The sequence below is a fragment of the Euprymna scolopes genome, chromosome 44 (genome assembly GCF_053919585.1).
Source record: "Euprymna scolopes isolate OS-2025 chromosome 44, ASM5391958v1, whole genome shotgun sequence".
Lineage (NCBI taxonomy): Eukaryota > Metazoa > Mollusca > Cephalopoda > Sepiida > Sepiolidae > Euprymna > Euprymna scolopes.
Window position 1 is genome coordinate 32,272,323 of NC_136525.1, and position 21,461 is coordinate 32,293,783.

A 21,461-nucleotide genomic window follows, 5' to 3' on the forward strand; every position below is an offset into this window, starting at 1 on the left:
ATGTCACCTTAAATCAATGTATAAAATCTGTCACCATAAAACAAGGTATAAAATTAACACCATAAAACAATCTATAAAATTGAGACCATAAAGCAATGTGTCAAATTTCACCATGAAATAAAATTAGCACCATAAAACAATGTAAAACAATAAAATTAGCACCATAAAACAATGTAAAAAATTAGGCACCATAAAACAATGCATAAAATTATCACCATAAAATAATGCATAAAATTGTCACGATAAAAAATGTATAAAATTGTCACCATAAAATAATATATAAAATTGTCACCATAAAACAATCTATAAAATTGTCACCATAAAACAATGTATAAAATTATCACCATAAAACAATGTGTAAAATTGTAACCACAAAAAATGTACAAATTTAGCACCATAAACTAATGTATACAATTGTCACCATAATCAATGTATAAATATTGTCAGCATAAAATTATCACTATAGAACAATGTGTAAAATTGTAACCATAAAAAATGTATAAACTTCTTACAATAAAAAAATGTATAAAATTGTTTCCATAAAACAATGTATAAAACGATCACCAAAAAATGTATAAAGTGTCACATTAAACAATGAATAAAATTAGGACCATAAAACAATGTAGAAAATTGTTACCATGAAACAGTGTATGAACTTGTCACCATAAAACAATGTGGAAAATTGTCACCACTAAACAATGTGTTCAATTAGCACCATCAAACAATGTATAAAATTGTAACTATGAAGGAAGTATAAAATTGTCACCATAAAACAATGTATAAAATTGTCACCATCAAAGAATATATAAATTGTCACTATAAAACAATGTGTACAATTGTCACCATAAAACAATGTATAAAATTAACTCCATAAAACAATGTAGAAAATTGTTACCATAAAACAATGTATAAAGTTGTCATCATAAAACAATGTGTAAAATTGTCATCATAAAACAATGTATAAAATTAGCACCATAAAACAATGTATACAATTATCACCATAAAAAACTATAAAATTGTCATCATAAAACGATGTATAAAATCGCCACCATAAAAAAATCTATAAAATTATCACCATAAAACAATGAATAAAATTGTCACCATGAATCAATATATAAAATCAGCTCGATAAAACTATCTATGAAATTGTCACCATAAAACAATGTATAAATTTAGCACCATAAAACAATGTATAACATTGTTACAATGAAACAATGGGTAAATTTAGCACCATAAAACAATGTATAAAATTATCAGCATAAAACAATATATAAAATTGTTACAATAAAACAATGTATAAAATTGGCAATATAAAACAATGTATAAAATTGTCAGAATAAAACAGGGTAGAAAAATTTAACAATAATACCATGTATGAAATAGTCACCATAAAACAATGTATAAAATTAGCACCAGAAAACAATGTGTGAAAGAGTCACAGTAAAATAATACATAAAATTGTCAATATAAATCAATGTATAAAATTAGCACGAAAAAACAATGTAAAAAATTGTCATCATAAAACAATGTATAAAATTGGTACCACAAAACAATGTAAAAATTAGCGCCATAGAACTTCGTATAAAATTGTCACCATAAAACAATACATAAAATTGTAACCATAAAACAATGTGTCAATTGTCACCATAAAACGATGTATAAAATTGTCACAATAAAACAATGTCTAAAATTGTCACCATAAAACCATGTATAAAATTAGAACAATAAAATTTTTTATGAAATTGTCAGCATAAAGCAATGTATACAATTATCACCGTAAAAGAATGTATAAAATAGTCACCATAAAACAATGTATAAAATTGTTACAAAAAAACAAAGTATAAAATTGTCAACATAAACAATTTATAAAATTGTCACCATAAAAGAATGTATAAAATCGTCAATATAAAACAATGTATAAAATTAGCACCCTAAAAAATGTGTAAAATTGTCACCATCAAAACAATGTATAAAACTAGTAGCATAAAACAATATATAATATTGTTACCATAAAAATGTGTACAATGACCACCATAAACAATGTATAAAATTCTTACCTTAAAGAATGTATAACATTGTCACCATAAAAAATGTGTAAAATCAGCACCATAAAACCATGTATAAACTTGTCACCATAAAACAATGTATAAAATTGTTACCATAAAATAATGTATAAACTTGTAACCATAAAAAAATGTATAAAATTGTCACAATAAATCTTTGTCTAAAATTAGCACAATAAAACAATGTATAATATTATCACCGTAAAACAATCTATAAAATTAGAACCATAAGACAGTGTATAACATTGTTACCATAAAACAATGTGTGAAATTGGCACCATAAAACAATGTATAAAATTGTTAAAATAAAACAATGTATAAAATTGGCACAATAAAACAATGTATAAAATTGTCACTATAAAACAGGCTATAAAAATTTCACAATAATACAATGTATGAAATTGTCACCATAAAACAATGTATAAAGTTAGCACCAGAAAACAATGTGTGAAAGTGTCACCATAAAACAATATATAAAATTGTCACCATAAAACAATGTGTAAAATTGTCACAATAAAACAATGTATAAAATTGTCGCTATAAAACAATGTATAGACCTGTTGCCATAAAACAATGTATAAAATTGTCACCATAAAACAATGTATAAAATTAGAACCATAAAACAATGTATAAAATTAGAACCATAAAACAATTTATGAAATTGTCACCTTAAAGCAATGTATACAATTATCACCATAAAACAATGTATACAATTATCACCATAAAACAATGTATAAAATAAGCACCAGAAAAAATGTATAAAACTGTCACCATAAAACAATGTATAAAATTGTCACCATAAAACAATGTATAAAATTGTCACCCTAAAAAAATATGTAAAATAAGCAACATAAAACAATGTATATAATTGTCACCATGAAACAACGTATAAAATTGTCACCACAAAACATTGTATAAAAATGTAATCATAACCAGTGTGTACAGTTGTCATCATCAAACAATTTATAAAATTGTCACCATAACACAATGCATAAAATTGTCACAATAAAACAATGTATAAAATTGTAACCATCAATCAATGTATAAAATTAGCACAATAAAACAATGATTAAATGGTCACCATAAAACATTATAAAACAATGAATAAAATTGTCACCATAAAACAATGTGTCAAATTGTCACCATAAAACAATGTATAAATTGCCAACATAAAACAATGTATAAAATTAGCACCATAAAATAATGTGTCAAATTGTCAACATAAAACAATGTATAAAAATGTCGCCATAAAACAATGTATAAAATTGGCACAATAAATCAATGTATAAATTGTGTACCATAAAACAATGTATAAAATTTTCACCTTGAAACAATTTATAAAATTGTCACCATAAAACGATAAATAGCACGATAAAACAATGTATAAATTGTGTACCCTAAAACAATGTATAGTATTTTCACCATGAAACAATTTATAAAATTGGTCCCATAAAAAAATGTATCAAATTGTCACCATGAAGCCACGTATAAAATTAGCACCATAAAACAATTTATAAAATTGTTACCATAAAACAATGTATAAAATTGTCACTATAAAACAATGTGTAAAATTGTTACCATAAAACAACGTACAAAATTAGATCCATAAAACAATGTATAAAATTGTTACTATAAAAGAATGTATAAAATTGTCACCATCAATCAATGTATAAAATTGTCACCATAAAACAATGTGTAAAATTGTCACCATGATACAGTGTATAAAATAGTCACTATAACCAGTGAAGAAAATTGTCACCATAAAACAATGCATAAAATTGTCACCATAAAACAATTTATAAAATTGTCACCACAAACCTATGTGTAAAATAGTCACCATAAAACAATGTATTAAATTGTCACTATAAAACAATGTATAAAATTTTTAACATAAAACAAGTTATAAAATTTTCACCATAAAACAATGTATAAATTTAGCACTACAAAAATATGTATACAATTGTCACCATAAATAATGTATAAAAATTGTGACCATAAAACAATGTATAAAATTTTGCCACTATAAAACAATGTATAAAATTGTCACCGTAACCCAAATCATAATATTTACCATAAAACAACATATAAAATTGTCAACATAAATAAATGTGTAAAATTATCACCATAAAACAATGTAAAGCATGCCACCATTAAACAATGTAAGAAATGTCACCATAAAACAATGCATAAAATTGTCACCATAAAACAATGCATAAAATTGTTACCATAAAACAATGCATAAAATTGTCACTATAAAACAATGCATAAAATTGTCATCATAAAACAATGTGTAAAATTGTCACCATAAAACAATGTGTAAAATTGTCACCATAAAACAATGTATAAAATTGTCACTATAAAACAATGCATAAAATTGTCACTATAAAACAATGCATAAAATTGTAACCATAAAACAATGTATAAAATTGTCACCATGAAACAATGTATAAATTGTCACTATAAAACAATACATAAAAGTCTCACCATAAGACAATGCATAAAATTGTCACCATAAAACAATGTGTAAAATTGTCACCATAAACCAATGTGTAAAATTAGCAACATAAAACAATTTATAAAATTGTTACCATAAAACAATCTATAAAATTGGCACCATAAAACAATGTATAAAATTAGCACGATTAAACAATGTATGAAATTGTTACCATAAAACAATGTATTATATTGTCACCATGAAACAATGTATACAATTAGCACCATAAAACAATATATAAAAATGTCACCATGAAACAAAGTATAAAATTGTCACCATAAAACAATGTATAAAATTTTAACCATAAAACAATGTATAAAATTGTCACCATAGCACAATGTATAAAATTGTCTCGATATAACAATGTATATAATCATCACACTAAAACAATGTATAAAATTGTCTCCATATAACAATGTATATAATTTTAACAATAAAACAATATATAAAATTGTCACCATAAAGAAATGTGACAAATTGTCACCATAAAACAATGTATTAAATTGTCACCATAAAACAATGTATAAATTTGTTACCATAAAACAATGTATAAAATTGTCACCATAAAACAATGTATAAAATTGTCACCATAAAACAATATATAAAATTAGAACCATAAACCGCTGTATAAAATTATCACCATAAAACAATGTGTCAAATTGTCACCATAAAATAATGTATAAAATTGTCACCATAAAACAATTTATAAAATTGTCACCATAATACAATTTATGAAATTTTCCCATAAAACAATGTATAAAATTATCGCCGTAAAACATTGTATAAAATTGTCACCATTAAACAATGTATATAATTGTCACCATAAAACAATCGATTAAATGTCACCATGAAACAATGCATAAAATTGTAACCCTAAAACAATATGGCAAATTGTCACCATAAACAATGCATGAAATAGTCATTATAAAATAATGTATAAAATTGTTCCCATAAAAGAATGTGTTAAGTTGTCACCATCAAACAATATATAAAATTAGCACCATAAGACAATATATAAAATTGTCATTATGAAACAATGTATAAAATTAGCACCATAGAACTATGTATGAAATTGTCACCATAAAATAATGTGGAAAATTGTCCCCATAAAACAATGTGTAAAATTGTCATTATAAAACAATGTATAAAATTAGCACCATAAAACAATGTATAAAATTGTCACCATAAAGAAATGTGACAAATTGTCACCATAAAACAATGTATTAAATTGTCACCATAAAACAATATATAAAATTGTCATTATGAAACAATGTATAAAATTAGCACCATAGAACTATGTATGAAATTGTCACCATAAAATAATGTGGAAAATTGTCCCCATAAAACAATGTGTAAAATTGTCATTATAAAACAATGTATAAAATTAGCACCATAAAACAATGTATAAAATTGTCACCATAAAACAATGTATAAAATTGTCATTATAAAACAATGTATAAAATTAGCACCATAAAACAATGTATAAAATTGTCACCATAAAACAATGTATAAAATTGTCATCATAAAACAATGTATAAAATTAGCACCATAAAACAATGTATAAAAGTATAAAATGTCTATGTTTAATAAGCACAACCTTAAACTTGTGGGAGAGTAAACAGCAGTAAATATAATGGTGCTATATAATCTAAACATAAAATTATAAGAAATAGTACAGATAGAATAAAATAAATGATAATATATAAAATGGACAAATCAAATAATGAAGTAATAATGATTAAAATAGCGTTTTCGCTTGTCTGTTACATGTGCGAACATTCTGAAAATAATAAAACAAAAAAGTTGAGTATTTTGTAAGAAAATCTTCCCCAAATTCATATATTTTGTAGCCAATAAGAAGAGTTAAAAACATCTCTTCAACACCACCACCACCACCACCACCACCAACAACAACAACAACAACAACAACAACAACACCACCACCATCACCAAAACAATAATAATAAACGTTAAAATTTTCTCACTAACCTGCTTGGACTCGATCTTCACCTGTATAAATAAAGAACATAAATTATCAATCTAGTCTTGTATCAACAAATTGTCATCACAACAAACATAGCAGTTTGAAGAATGTATAAAAAAAATTCCTGTTAAATAAGCCCTACCTGAAGCAACACGTAGGAGAGACGGCAACAGTAAATATAATAGTGATATATAAATTACACACATGACTAATAATTTTGAAAGGTTTAAGTTATGGATGTATACTAACTTAAAAATGGACGATCGTAAGTAATTCTTATAACTTTTATGGATGTAAACAAGTAATGGACGCAATGAATTCAATGTGAATAGATATCAGACTACTTGGCCTTTTGTCCAAGATCAAAACTTTATTTTTTCACACATGCAGTGCACACACAAAATTAATAATAATAATAAAAATAAATGCATACACAAACATACAGACAACTGTTTATAAATTGTAAATATGGTTTTGATTCTTAAACGCTGGGGATTTATTAGTTAGTTTAAGATCCATAGAGTGAATGAGGTATTTTGATAAATGTTGCCAGTCAAGAGTAAGACTCCAAAGTCTACATTTATTACTTTTTAATCACTTTAGTCACAAAGACCCTGAACCCTTCCCCTCCCCAATTTCTTGTAGGGCCTTGTGCCTAATTTTGTTGTTTGAAAATCTTTTGTTTTTTTTACTTAATTGTATTTACAAAATTTTAAAAGCAATAAAATATATAAACAAGATCAAAGTGTAGTATCTGTTCCCCAGTTACTCATTTTTGATTTTTTTCAAGAGGTCCGCTACTTGACCCACCCGTCAAGTTTAAGGCTTTACTTTGGTCACTTTTGTGACTTTACTAACCTTGGTTTGTGGGACCGATCCCCTCTTTGAGGAGTCTTTTCGCTCCCCCAGGACCGACGCCATTGTGTGGTAGTCTGGACCCGAAAACCGATCGCTTCTTTGGGAGTTTGCAGTTCTCGGGACCGACAACACTTTCTTTGGTAGACGCGACCTGGTCGGGTTAGCTTAGCATTTTTTCTTTTGGGTACTTCGTTTCCTCCTCCTCTCTGAGGTTGAAATGGTCTACTTTCTCCCCTCTTAATTGCCTGTACAGCACTCTGACCTGTCAGACCCACTCTTTGTCTTCCTTCGCTGCTCTCCCAGTGGATTGAGCAGACCGGGTTCTCTTTCTCGCTTCCTTGGGGTTGTTTGTGGGTAGGGTGACGCGGGTAGGGTGGGTGTTTCGTTTTAGCTCCCCTCTCTGGGCAGAGATGCCTATCCTCTCTCTCTCTTAATTGCGACGCGGCACTCTGACCCGCTAGCACCCACTGCGTCTTCCTTCGCTGGCTGCTCTCCCCTTGCGGGGATCTGAGCTGACTAATCCGACATCCCCGTGAGGGGAGGTCAATCCACTTTCTCTCTTCTGACCTCCCCCCCCTCCCCCTCCCCCCCCATATCCATGCATTTTCTTTTCTCCCCTACTACACTTGACAGGAGTCGACAAGGACAGCATGGTGGCACTCCTCCTGGAGCTTAACATTCCAGCCAGTTACATCTGCAGGAGGAGTTATGCCACATGGGACGTGCTGCTCCCCAGCCCAGAAGATGCGATAAGGCTGGCAAAAACCGACCACCGGGGGAAGAGGATTAGACTCCAACCAGAGTACCTCAATAAAAGGAGAACGAACGTCACCGTGCTGAACGTCCCGGTTTTCATGGGAGCCCGGCAGGTCGGGGCTATACTAAGTCAGTATGGAGACGTGGAATCCGTCACGCCTGTCCGCGGTCAACGGAATGTGATGACTGGAGATCATAAGGTCAAGATGGTTCTGGACAAAACCGAATTCCATAAAATCCCTGCGATGTTGAAATTCGACGAGTGGACGATGACCATTATCGTGAAGGGCAGGAGGCCCCAATGTTGGCACTGCCAAAAACAAGGGCACATGGCTAAGGACTGCCCTAAAAGACTCCTGGCCACAGCCACTCACAAATCACAAGGGATGGCCCCTACCAAAGTACCAACCCAAACCCCGGCTGCAGCCCCACCAACAACTGCTACTACAGCTGAACCGGGTCAAGCAGCAGAGGCTGGTTGGTCGATGGTCACCAAGAAGGGCAGACGCGCCAAAGGCATGCCCAAGCAAACAGTGACCCAAGACCAGCCAGAGCAAACTCCCATGGACATCCCGGCGCCCTCTTACTCAAACAAGAGGAAACTTCAAGACTCGGAGGAAGAGAATGCGTCGGAAGAAGAGACAGCAGCATCAGCAGTAGTGCAATCAACAGAAGCAGCAGAGACGGCAGAGAAGAGTACAAAGAGGAGAAAGAGTAGGAAGACAAAAGGATGCAACCCCACCCCGAAATTCAATGTTTCAAATTCCGAGGCCGATCTCCCTTCAACCCCAACCCCCTAACAGCCAGAGCAACAATCCCCCTCCATCCCCAAACCCCCAAGGACTCTAGCACGTAACCCATCCTCAGAAAGAACAAATGACGCCCCCAGAAAGCAACATCTCCAGCACCAAACACCCCCACACCAGACACGCCAACCCCCACTTCCTCCTCCCCTACTCCTCCTCCCCCCGATAAAGAGAAACCGACCTCAACCACAACTCTCCGCACAGAGCGGACAAAAAGACTCCCCTTCCTTCCAGGAGGAAGGATATGTGAGACGGGCCCTCTGCAGGCAACACCAGAGCTGAAAGGCCAGCAGAAGGTCCGTTACAGCCAACTAAGAAACTTCACATATGTCGGCGGGGACAATATTACTGATCCCACTAACTTCAAGGATGCTCCCTTGTTGACCACATTTGTTAGGGTCAACAAGGATTCCAGGACAGAGGCTCTCTGGGCCATGATAGATGCCGCAAAGGATGCAATCCCGGGCCAACAGCTGGTGGACACGGAGCATCCTTCACTGAACAATTTAGTTTTCAAGTGCGAGGGCAGAGTCCCTGTTTACATCCACCCCTCCTTTTACAGGGCACTAAAACTAACCTTTCCCCTGGACGTGGGAGGTGTGGCCAAGAATGGATTACCCTCAGCGGACTTACTAACCGGAAGCCTTGGACAAGCCTGCCACGTCCTCACCCCCGAGGATTTCAGGCCCGTGTGTGACACTGAATAAGGTAGGTGACCATGGCTGTAAACTTGGCTACTTATAATGTGAGGGGCCTCAGATGTCGAAGCAAGGCCGCGCGTGTGCTGAGAGATCTGGTGTCCCTCAAGGTAGATATTGCCGCTATACAGGAGACCCACTTTATTTGTGACGGGGATTGTCAGGTGCTGGTGAATGATTACGATGTTTACTCAGCATATGGCAATACCTATAGTCGTGGAATCTCCTTGCTAGTAAATCGCACCCTATCAGCGTCAGTGAATGTTGTTCACGCCGACGAGGACGGGCGGGCGATTGTCATCGATGTTGCCGTTAATAGCAGTGTGTTTGGGATAGTCGCAGTTTATGCACCCAACTCCGCTGTGGAGAGGGCTTCCTTCTTTCGACGGGTGGAGGGCTTTGTAGATGATCCAGAGAGGGTAGTCTTAATGGGTGATTGGAATGCCATCCTTGATCCCAGGATAGATAAGGTCGGGGGGACTAGCGGGTCGGTGCTGTGTTACAGCAGTCTGTCTGACCTGATGGCTTCGTGCGACCTGGTCAACAGATTTCGCCTGGATCACCCGGGGCGGGAGATGTGGACGTGGCATCCTAATACGCATTCCTATCCAAGTACTTACTTGGATCGGATGTTAGTTAGAAGAGGCGATGTAAATTTCCTATCTTGCCCCACGTTCCACTTTTTAGGACACTCGGACCATAAACTAGTTATGGCCCGTCTGAACTTGAGCCCTAGGCCTAGACTGGCCGGATACTGGAAGTTCAACAGCACCTTGTTGGAGCTGGAGGACTACTGGTTGAAGGTAGAGATAATCCAACGGGCATTAGTGGGGGCGGTTACCGGGAGTAAGTGGTGGGTTAGTCTCAAGGCTAAGATTAGACGTTTCTCGGTCAAGTACAGCCAACGCCTCGCACTAGATAAGGCTAAGGCCAAGAAGCGTACAGAGAATAGGTTGACCCAGGCATTGGAGGGTGGGGACCCCTTAAAGATAGCACTAGTGAGACAAGACCTCAGCCGCTTGGCTAGCGAGCGGTACGAGGGCCAGATAGTTAGGGCTAGGCTAATGAAAGTCTCGAACGAGGCTGTTAATGTTGACGCTGTTGAGCGTAAGGCTGCTCTAAGGCGCGGCTCGAATGGGTACATTCGAAAGGTAAACGACCTGGAAGGGCACGCCCTCGTGTCGACGCGGGAGATTTGCGAGGGGTTTCGAAAGCATCTATCAGAGCACTTCACCCAACTACCCAGACTCAGGGTCGAAGAGTTTGGCAGCTATTTGGCCGACTCGCCCCGGCTCATGGCGGCTCGAGCGGCTAGCTGTGATGGTCTTGTCACGGAACATGAGATCATTACTGCGTTGAAGCAGGTCGGCTGCAACAAGTCCCCAGGGCTTGATGGTCTACCCTACGAATTCTACTTGAGGATGTCGCCCATGTTGGTCCCTATTTTGAAGGATATGTTCAACCATTGGTTTGTTCAGGGCTCCATCCCTGGGCAGGTGACCAAGGGAGTGATCACATTGCTGAGGAAAGATCAACGGCATGGTCAGGAGGAAGATTTAGACGATTTCAGGCCCTTGACTTTGCTAAACACAGAGTTAAAAATTTTGGCCAAGGTTCTTGCGAATCGGTTGTAGGTTGTCATCACTGACTTGATCGAACCAGACCAGAGCTATGCTGTGAAGGGGAGATCGATTCAGGACAATCTTCATCTGATACGCACGATCATAGAGGGGACAGAAGATGACGCCGAGGCTGCGCTGATCAGTTTGGATCAGTCCAAGGCTTTCGATAGGGTGGACCATAGGTTCCTGGGATCTGTGCTGGAGGCCGCCAGATTTAATCCAGACTTCTGCAAGTGGATCTCTGTACTGTATGACAGGCCGACGGTAGCGGTACAGATCAACGGTAAGCTGTCGGAGTCTTTTGCCGTCTCCCGGTCGGTGCAACAGGGTTGTCCGCTGTCGCCTCTCTTGTACGTCCTGGCATTGGAACCCCTCCTTCGCAAGTTAAGGGACGAGGCGACTACACCAGTCATGCACGGGATAGCTCTCCCTGGAGGCACACGAGCCAGGGTTTCCGCGTTCGCCGATGACGTCACCGTGTTTGTGTCTTGCCCCACAGACATTCAAGTGGTCACCGAGGTGCTCGCTCGATATGAAGAAGTTACGGGGGCCGTCTTCAATCGCAGTAAGTCGGTGGGTCTGCGGTTGGGTGCCTGGACCGGAGTAAATTCGCTTCCGGGCATCTTCAGTTGGACCAACGGCCCGGTCCAGATCCTTGGTGTGTGGTTTGGACCGGGTCTCCAGCTGAAGAAAAACTGGTCGGAAGTAAAGGCCAAGTTCGAATCCTCTGTTAAGACTTGGGTTCGAAGGAAATTGTCCTTGAAGGGTCGGGTGGAGGCGTGTGCTACATATGTCTTTCCGCTCATCCTTTACCGTCTGTCTGTACTTCCCCTCCCTGCAAAACGACGAATCAGCTTACAGGAGCACCTCGACACACTCTTGTGGAACGAGGGTAAGCATTATGTTTGCAGAGAGGTCTGTGTTCGAAATCCGAGCGAGGGAGGCTTGGGACTGCCCGATCTCCTGTGTCACAAGCACGCAGAGAGGTTGGCCTTCCTGAGCCGTTCATTGTACGTAGACGTTCCATGGGTCACTGCGGTTGAAAGCTCGTTTTCCAATCTCACACCTGACCCCTCGGTCTCCGCCGTGCTTCGACCGAGGGGGGAACAAACATTCTACGCCGAATGCCAGTCCGCACTTAGAGCGTTGCCGGGGACCAGTGTCCTCGAACAGTCTAGGAACAGGCTTTATCCGGAGCTAGTGGGGCGTAGCAAAAAGGAACCGCTAGTGAAACGGACGGGGATGTCGTTGGAGGAGGTCCGCTCCCAGTGGAGTTGGGCGCCGGGCCGGAACTTTCTTACAAATTCGGAATTTTCCCTTACCTGGCGACTTGTCCGGAACGCACTGCCCCTCCTTGAGGAACTCAACCTTTACAATGAAGAAACCCGGGTCTACTGCCTGCGCTGCGATGAAGACATGAGAGAAACTGTCGGTCATGCCTTTTTCTGCTGTAGCAGGCTGAAGACCCTCCTAGGGTACGTCAACGGGGTAACGGCTCGCATCAATGCCAAGCGCTGGCTTGAACTCGACGAATCATATTTTGTGGAGAACATTGATCCGCCGCTGCCTAGGGAGAAAAGAATGGTTTTTCTAGCGATACTAGCAGTAGCGAGGATGGTCATATGGATCACACACCTCAAGCGAGTCCGCGAAGGGATATCTGTTCCAGATCAGGATCTGATAGTCTACTTTAAGCATCTGCTTAAAGTAAAGATCAGATGCGATTGGAAGAGGTTGCCTCGAGTGGTCTTTGACAAGAGGTGGGTGCATGACGCTAGCTTGTGCATCCGACGAGGCGCCAAGTTTGAATTCGTGTTACCACCATAGGCATGGCACATGCGGTACTGGGTCCTATGGAGCCCATCCCACTAGGTTAGACAAATAAAAAGTAAAGAGACTCTTGACTGGTGGTACAAATGAGATCCTGTCCCTCGATTTTTTGTTTTTTTGGCACTAGAGAACGTTCCGAGGCTACCCTACCACTACCCCCCTATCTTTTTGTTTTATCATCCCCTGATCAACTCCTACTCGAAGGTCGCCACCTAATATACTCCCCCCTTTTGTTTTTAACAATCGATTTATTTTACTCCCAACACCCGATATGAAGTCTTCCCAATCCCCATTAGGGATCTCCCCACAGCAGGCAATCTAACTACTTAGATTAGCTTAGGGAGGGACCTTACTATCAATGCACTAGAAATTTTATTTTTTGTACATTTTTTCTATATTTCCCACTCCCCAACACGAACTATTTTTCTTCCAAATTCAAGAACTTTTTATTTTTTACAATGAATTGAACTTTTTCACACTCACACATTTTAATATATAATAAAAAAAGAATTTTTTAAATGCGCATACACACACACACATACAGAAATTGTATATTGTAAGGTTTCCGAGTCGACTATCGTCGTAGTCGTCGTTCTTTTTCCCGGTGCGTGCGTGCGTGCTCTATATATACTACTAATCAGACGACGGTGTCACTCTTTTGTGTGTCCCATCTTAATGGTCGTTCCTATTCTCTACATGCCCTCCCCCCACCATGTGACCACACTACCGTCGTTTTGTGGTCATGTGACTGGAGAATTCCGTGTAGTAGTGAGTTGGTCCTTGCATTTGAGGGAAAAGTGGCCTTGGTGCTCGTGTTACCCTCATGCTGCGTCGTGGGACTGGACTCGTCTGCATTGGCTTGTGGTTGATCGGATCTTGGTCCACCTCCATATCTGTTTCTGATGTGTCACAATCAGCTTCTTCCACCTCCATCATCTCATGCATGTTGCACGGTGGTTTGCTGTCCTCCCTTCTTGGTGTTTGGGGAGGTGGTTGATGGGGTTGTTGAGTGGGTGGATACTCCGGCGTATCCATGACTGGTTTGATTTTCCTGAGGAAACGGCGATTGCGTAATGTGATCCTGCCGCTACCATCCAACCGTATCCTGTACTGCCTGTTACCCATTGTCTCGACGATTCTCCCAGTTTTCGCCCATCGTCGTGGATTTGGTCCCTCCTGATTCTGCACCTGCACAGACTCGCCGACTCGGAGCTGTTGGAGGAGGCGGCTGTGTATGTCGTACTGTTCTTTGTTAAGTACGTGCCTTTTCGCCATCGCCCTCTCTCTCAAATCTCTGGTCTCCGTCCAACGCTTGTGGATGCAGTATTTTTTGCGAAGTGCGGGGAGATGGCCCCTTACTGTTCGACCATATAGTATTTCCGCCGGCGACAATCCAAGGTCCTGACTGGGCGTATTCCTATGAGTCATCATCGCCCATGCTGCCCGATCATGATGTAGGTGTCCATAGCCATCAACGCAGTCCATCAGCATTCTTTTGGCCGTTTTTACGGCCAGTTCAGCTCGGCCATTACTCTGGGGGTAATGTGCAGATGATATGCGCCTTTTTACGCCCCAGTCTTCTAGGAACGATTTGTATTCTAGTGAATCGAATGGTGGCCCTCCATCGGATGATATTTCCTCCGGCGCACCATACGTGCAAAACCAAACCCTCAGGGCGTTACACACCGCTGCAGCCCTTCCTGATGGTAGTGGTGCGACCTCAATCCAACCGGTATATCGGTCCGCGTATACCATGTAACTTTTCCCGTGCATATCTAGAAAGTCAGTGACTGTCTTTTGAAATGGGAATTCCGGGTTTATGGGTGGCATTAGTGGTTTCCTAGGCTGGGATGGGGCGATCGAATTGCAACTCCGACATTGCGCCCTTGTTTGTCGGATGCTGGCGTCTAAACCAGGCCAAAATAACCGTTGTCTGGCGTTAGCCAACATACTATTCGCCCCTTGATGGGCGGAGTGTAATGCCTCTAACACCTCGGCTCTAAGCCGTTTTGGTATCAAAATTTTGTCCCCTTTTATGGGTACCCCTTCCAGACAATATAGTTGGTCTGCCATCGGCCAGAATTGCCGGATTTCTGGTGGTAGTTCGTGGCGTGACCTTGGGAACCCGTCTTGAATGTATGACGCCAACGTTCGGCACTCCTCATCGGTGGCTGCAGCTGCGACTATCCTATCCCAGGTGATCGCTCGGAACTTGGGGTCATGTGCGTATGCAGCTATGATGGATGCTTGTATACTCCCCTCGATTTGCTGGGAAGTGTCAGTGCCCTTTAGTCTGCTGTGTCTTGACGGCGCCGGGTATCGGGATGTGCAGTCCGGTGCTGCGTTGAGTTTCCCAGGAACATGCCTAATCTGGAACCTGTACATCAACGACCGCTCCTTGAATGAGAACAGGCGGGGATTTTTTATATTCTCAAGGATCTGATCCGAGAAAATTTTCACTAGGGGCTGGTGGTCCACGGTGACCAATAGGTCTGGGGATCCCAGGATGAACATCCTACAAGACTCCAAGCCATAAATCAGCGCTAGAGCCTCCTCCTCTATAGGGGAATAACGAGATTCTGCATCTTTCGTGAAGCGAGACCCAGCCAAAATCATCTTCCAGTGGTCCTTACCACAGTTGGGACCTAATTCCGTTGGGCATTGGCAATGCTTCTGGAACAGAAAATACCCAATGCCAACCTTACTGAAGTCGGTTGAAAGGCAGGTCGCTCTGTTCATATCGAAGGTTTTCACCCCTTCTTCGATTTTCTGAACGATATTCCTCTTCGACTCTTCGAAAAGTCTATTCAATGTGTCATCCCAGTAAAATTTACGGTTCTTTGTCCGCAGCAACTCTCGAAAAGGGGCCGTTATATCGGCCTGTGCAAATGTATACGACAACTGGTTAACTAAACCAAACCAGGACCTGATACCAGTAATGCTCGTTGGGGTGGGGAAATTGAGAATAGCCTCCGTCATTTTTTTTAGTTGGCTTCACGCCGTCCGAGGTTATCACAAAGCCGGCAAATTCAACTTCATCGTCAGCAAATTGAAATTTGTCAGGGTTAAAGACTATCCCACTTTTACCACAATGGGTAATATAGTCCACAGTATGCCAGAAAGCCAATTCTAAGGACCTGTCCCATAGGAGTGTGTCGTCTATACACCGGGTCTTTCGAGGCATGTCAACTGTGATGTCATCGAACCGGCGCGTGTACCCGTCCCCGGATGCGTGAAAACCCTGGGGAGCCCTGAGATACCGATAACGACCCCATTCCGTTATGAACGTGGTCGCGTCCCGGGCTTTTGGGGAGAGTGGCAGACTATGGTACCCATTCCATGCGTCCAAGACAGTCTTTTTGGTTTGGGCAGGCACCACGGACACCTGATTAAAAGGGGACGGTGTGTGATGAGTCTCTCTCATCGTTGCTGCATTCAATTTTTGTAGGTCTACCGTCCTTCTTGGTGACCCGTCTTTCTTTGGAGCGACTACCATCCTCGAACACCAGATCGTAGGTGTGCCTGCTGGTACCGGTTCGATAATACCCAATGCAACATCTCGATCCAAATCATCCTTTACCCTTTTCTTCCAGTGATGAGGGACTGGAATGGGTGTGTGTATGGCCGATGGTTTCGCCCCCGGGATAAAAGTTATATCCAGCGGCCTCCCTAACATGACTTGTAACGGTTGATGGGAGCAGGTGTTGAATGCGCTGGACTTAAAGTGTTCACGTAACCACTTCTCTAACCATTCCCTATTATCTCCAGTGGGGGTAAACGGGATCCTCGCTGGCTTGTCCGGGACGGATTCTCTTTTCAGACATCCACACGGTGCTGTCCCACTTTCTGAAGCCGATAAATCGGCCTTTGATACTCGATGTGGGAAGTCGCGATTGATTACTCCTAGGTCTTTGAGGGCCGATTCTGACAAGTAGAATCCTGACGTGTTTTCTGAAACGTAGACCACTTGTCGCGTTTCCTTCTGACCGAGCTTAATCTGAGTCAGGGCCATCCCCTTGATATCTAGGTGTTCGTCTGTGATTCCCCGTATCCTGTGGGTGGTAGGTATCAGGATCCTGCTGGTGCACCCTAATATTTTCAATATTTCTGGGCCACTCGAACACGTCTGGGCACCGGTATCTGCAATGGCCTGGATGCGGTGTTTTCGACGGCTTACTCCCTTATCCAAAGCGCACCCGAATTTAGCCTGGGACTCTGGTATCAGGGACACATCGACCATTAATGAGGGTGGTGGCTCAGGGGGACTTCTCCTGAACCCACCACTGCTCCATGCAAGGTGTGGCACTGCTGCTATTCTACCTTTTTGATTGTAACATGCCGGTGCCCCCTCCATTCTGCTGCCGAAAATATTCGATTGACATGTGGCATCGTTTGTTGACTCCGCCGTCGACCTCTCCTGTTTCCGGCACACTCTTTGTAAGTGGTCTGTGACGCCACAATTAAAACATTTTAGCCCCCTCGCCGGGCAGTTCTTCCGCCCTTTTAACCCACTGGGGTGTGAGGTCCTCCCACACCCTTCACAAGGACTATTCTGAGGGGTTTTGAGCGGCTGCTCCTTCCGAGATGGTTTTTTCTCGGTTGTTAGTAGGCCAAAAGTCGAGTGTCCCTCTGAGCCTCGTTGCAACTGAGGAGCAGACGTCTCTGTAGTTTCTAAACTAACCAGCCTGTGAAGCTTCTGCTCCACAGTGGTTAGAATATTTGCTTCAGCCAGCAATTTACACTGGTACTCCGCATTTGCCAGACCGGCTACGAGTTGGCCAGCTACCATGTCCTCCGAATAGTTTACGGCTTGCCGGCAGTTCTCGTTGGGGGACAGAACCATGAAATTGCAAAACCGTGCCTGGGACCGAAGCTTTGCCAAGAACTGTGCGGGTCCCTCCCCCGTCTGTTGTCTGATGTTATGAAATTTATGTCTATGCACCTCCGGGTGTAGACCTTTCACCGCAATGAACTGTATATGCCTTAAGAGTTGTTCCTCTGTGACAGAATTGAGGGTTTCAGGCCTAACTAAGTCAAACAAAAGTTTATTTACCTCATTTGAGCAGGCTGTCCTTAGTTCATTGCGGATTTCCACGGGGTCGGTAAGGCCGCACATTTGTTTGTATCGGGCCCACGAGTCGATGAAAAGCGCCCAGTCCGCGTCGGTGAATCCATGTTCGATACGTGGCCGGTCTGGTTTCTTGGTGTTAGACCGACTCGAGGCACTCCCTCCGTGAAGCTCATTGTTTTCTCTTTGCAGATTTATTATTTGTTGAATCAACTGCATGTATTGGCCGTCCTCGTGTTGTCCTGACGCCATTATACTCCAAAAATCGTGCAAAAGAAATTATGTTGAAAAATAAATCCTGTTCGTAGCGCCATGTAAGGTTTCTGAGTCGACTATCGTCGTAGTCGTCGTTCTTCCTCCGGTGCGTGCGTGCATGCTCTATATATACTACTAATCAGACGACGGTGTCACTCTTTTGTGTGTCCCGTCTTAATGGTCGTTCCTATTCTCTACATATATATATATCTTTTTTGTAAAAACGCTGGGGTTTTCATTAGTTAGCTTTAGATTCCACAGAGTGAATGAGGTATTGTGGTAAATGTTGCCAGTCAAGAGTAAAGTCGCCACAGACTCCATTTTTACTTTAGTTACAAAGACCCTGCAACACTCCCCTCCCTAGATCTTATAGGGCCTTGTGCCTAAATTTGTTTTGTCTTTTGGAGATTTTACTTTTTAAAATGTTTTAATTTTATATTGGAATTTTTTTAATTGTAATTTTTTCTTTAAACGAAATAAATTAAATATAAAGATCAAAGTGTAGTATCTTTTCCAGCAGATACTGCAAGCAAAGACCATATGTGGGGGCAACCCCACACATAAGACCTTGGTCAATGTAGGGGCAACCCTTCATACCAATTATCACTATCCAGCTCCCCTACTCCCCTTCACTCCTCACTTTAAAAATCGGCCTTGTGCCTGATTTGCTCAGTGGGGGAGCAAACAAATACCTCAAAGTGTAGTATCTGTTCTTCAGATGCTGCACTTCCATTTCTTGTTCTCTTTCGGTGGAGGATCAGTCTTTCACGATTGAGACAATTTTGTACCTGTTATCCACGTTAAAAAACAACCCTTGTGTCTAACTCTGTCCCGTTGGGAGGCATTGTAGATAGGTACTTTACTTATCCAAACTCGAGCGTGCAATCAGCTATAAGAGACTACGTACAAATGATCTTGAACTATGAATGCAGGTTTATATAATGCTAAACACACAACACTAAATACACATCAAACAATGATATATAGGGAGACCCAGTTGAGGACCCATCGCATTGTACCAGGAGGAAGTTTCACATTCCTCTCGCAGTGACGTAATTCACAATCCATTATAGTCTACATTGAACTGTAGAGAATCAACTGTTGATTTTATAAATGGCTTGCATTAAAGTATCATGCTTCAGTTGTGCTTTAAACAGAAACATTACTTCGAACGCGCTCCTGTCATATCTAAAAACCTACTGTTGATTTTATATGCCTAGCCTTGCCTTACTGCTTGTGCGGTGATAATGGATTGAATTTAAGTTTAAAATGAAAGTCAAGTATCATGGTGTAATTGTGCTTTAAACAGAAACAATTATTTCGAATGCGCTTTTTGTTAACACTGTCCATCTACGTTACGCCTTTCTTACGTTAGACAATAAATTTCAGAAGTAAATAATTATTTAGTTATTTAGAGAATTCTCTCAAAATAAAAAAATCTTGAAGAAAACTCAGCGAACCTTTCCCATCTGTCTGCATGAAAAGAATAAAAAAAACAGCAACGAAGAGAAACAGCAAAATCGGTCAGTAATGAAGAGGAAAAGAAAAAAGATAATTCACATTTTATATCTATAGCGGATATTTAAGATTGTCACTGACTGTTTTTTTGTTTTTTCTTTGAATTAGAAATAAAATGGAACAAATGAAACGCAAAAGCCACATGAAAAAAGAATGAAAAACACGTAAAACATCGTCTTTATTTTGTTATTTGAAAATGTAACAAGCGTGTGTGCGTGTGTAGTGTATGCGTGTATGTATTATATGTGTTTGTGTGTGTATCATGTGTATTGTGTGTTAATGTGTGCATATTATGTGTGTTTGTGAGTGTGTGTTATTTGTGTTTGTGTGTGTATTACGTATATTTGGGTGTGTGTATTATGTGTGTTTGGGTGCATGTATTATGTGTGCTTGCATGTGTGCATTATATGTGTTTGTGTGTGTACTATGTGTGTTTACGTGTGTGTATTATGTGTTTTTTGCGTGTGTATTATGTGTGCTTATGTGTGTGTATTATATGTGCTTATGTGTGTGTGTATTATATGTGCTTATGTGTGTATTATGTGTGTTTTCTGTGTGTATTATGTGTTTTGTGTGTGTATTATGTGTGTTTTTGTGTGTGTGTGTGTATTTTGTGGGTTTTTTTCGTGTGTGTGTGTGTGTGTGTGTGTGTGTGTGTATTATGTGTGATTTCGTGTGCAAAAGTTGAATATGTGTCTGCCTACGTGTCACCTTCACAGATAGTCGTATGTTTAAAGCATGTTATATCTGTCTGATGCTTGGTAATTTAGACGAACCTCTTTTAACCCATTAAGTCTCAGAATATTTAATTTTTTTACTATTGAAACTTTGTGTAATGACTAAAATTGATTAAAACACACAAATTGAAAGAAAAAGTATATTTTATTTAAAAAGTGAAATATTGACTTTCCCATAAATCGGACACTGTGTACATGTAATAGATTTTCGAAATCATTCACCATCAAATTTACACATTATATTAAGAAGCAAAGCAGTTGACTTAAAACAGTGTATTATTACAATTAATAAATTAATGATGTATTATTCAATTAATAAATTAGTGGTGGATTATTCAATTAATAAATTAATGGTGTATTATTCAATTAATAAATTAGTGATGTATTATTCAATTAATAAATTATTGGCATATTATTCAATTAATAAATTAGTAGTGTATTATTCAATTAAAAAATTAGTGGTGTATTATTCAATTAATAAATTAGTGGTGTATTATTCAATTCATAAATTAGTGGTGTATTATTCAATTAATAAATTAATTGTGTAATATTCCATTAATAAATTAGAGCAAAACTGGTTTATATAAGTTCATACATCATTGAACAAATAGAATTTTTGCAAATTTCACAATAATTTTTAAGACGGTGCTAACAAGTCTTACAGAAAAAGAGTATATATATATATATATATATATATATATATATATATATATATATATATATATATATATACAGACAGACAGACAGACAGTGTGAGAGTGAGAGAAAGAGT

At 39.5% G+C, this 21,461-nt stretch overlaps 1 protein-coding gene across 3 annotated transcripts in view; it reads right to left on the reverse strand.

Moving 5' to 3' along the window:
- LOC145268769 (uncharacterized) overlaps positions 1–21,461 on the reverse strand; it is a 319,098-nt gene that overhangs the window by 153,554 nt on the left and 144,083 nt on the right. For all 3 annotated transcript variants that reach the window (XM_080124371.1, XM_080124370.1, XM_080124369.1), the window contains exon 12: positions 6,547–6,567. In XM_080124371.1, the coding sequence (XP_079980497.1) occupies positions 6,547–6,567 (21 nt within the window). The remainder of the gene's footprint in view (positions 1–6,546; positions 6,568–21,461) is intronic.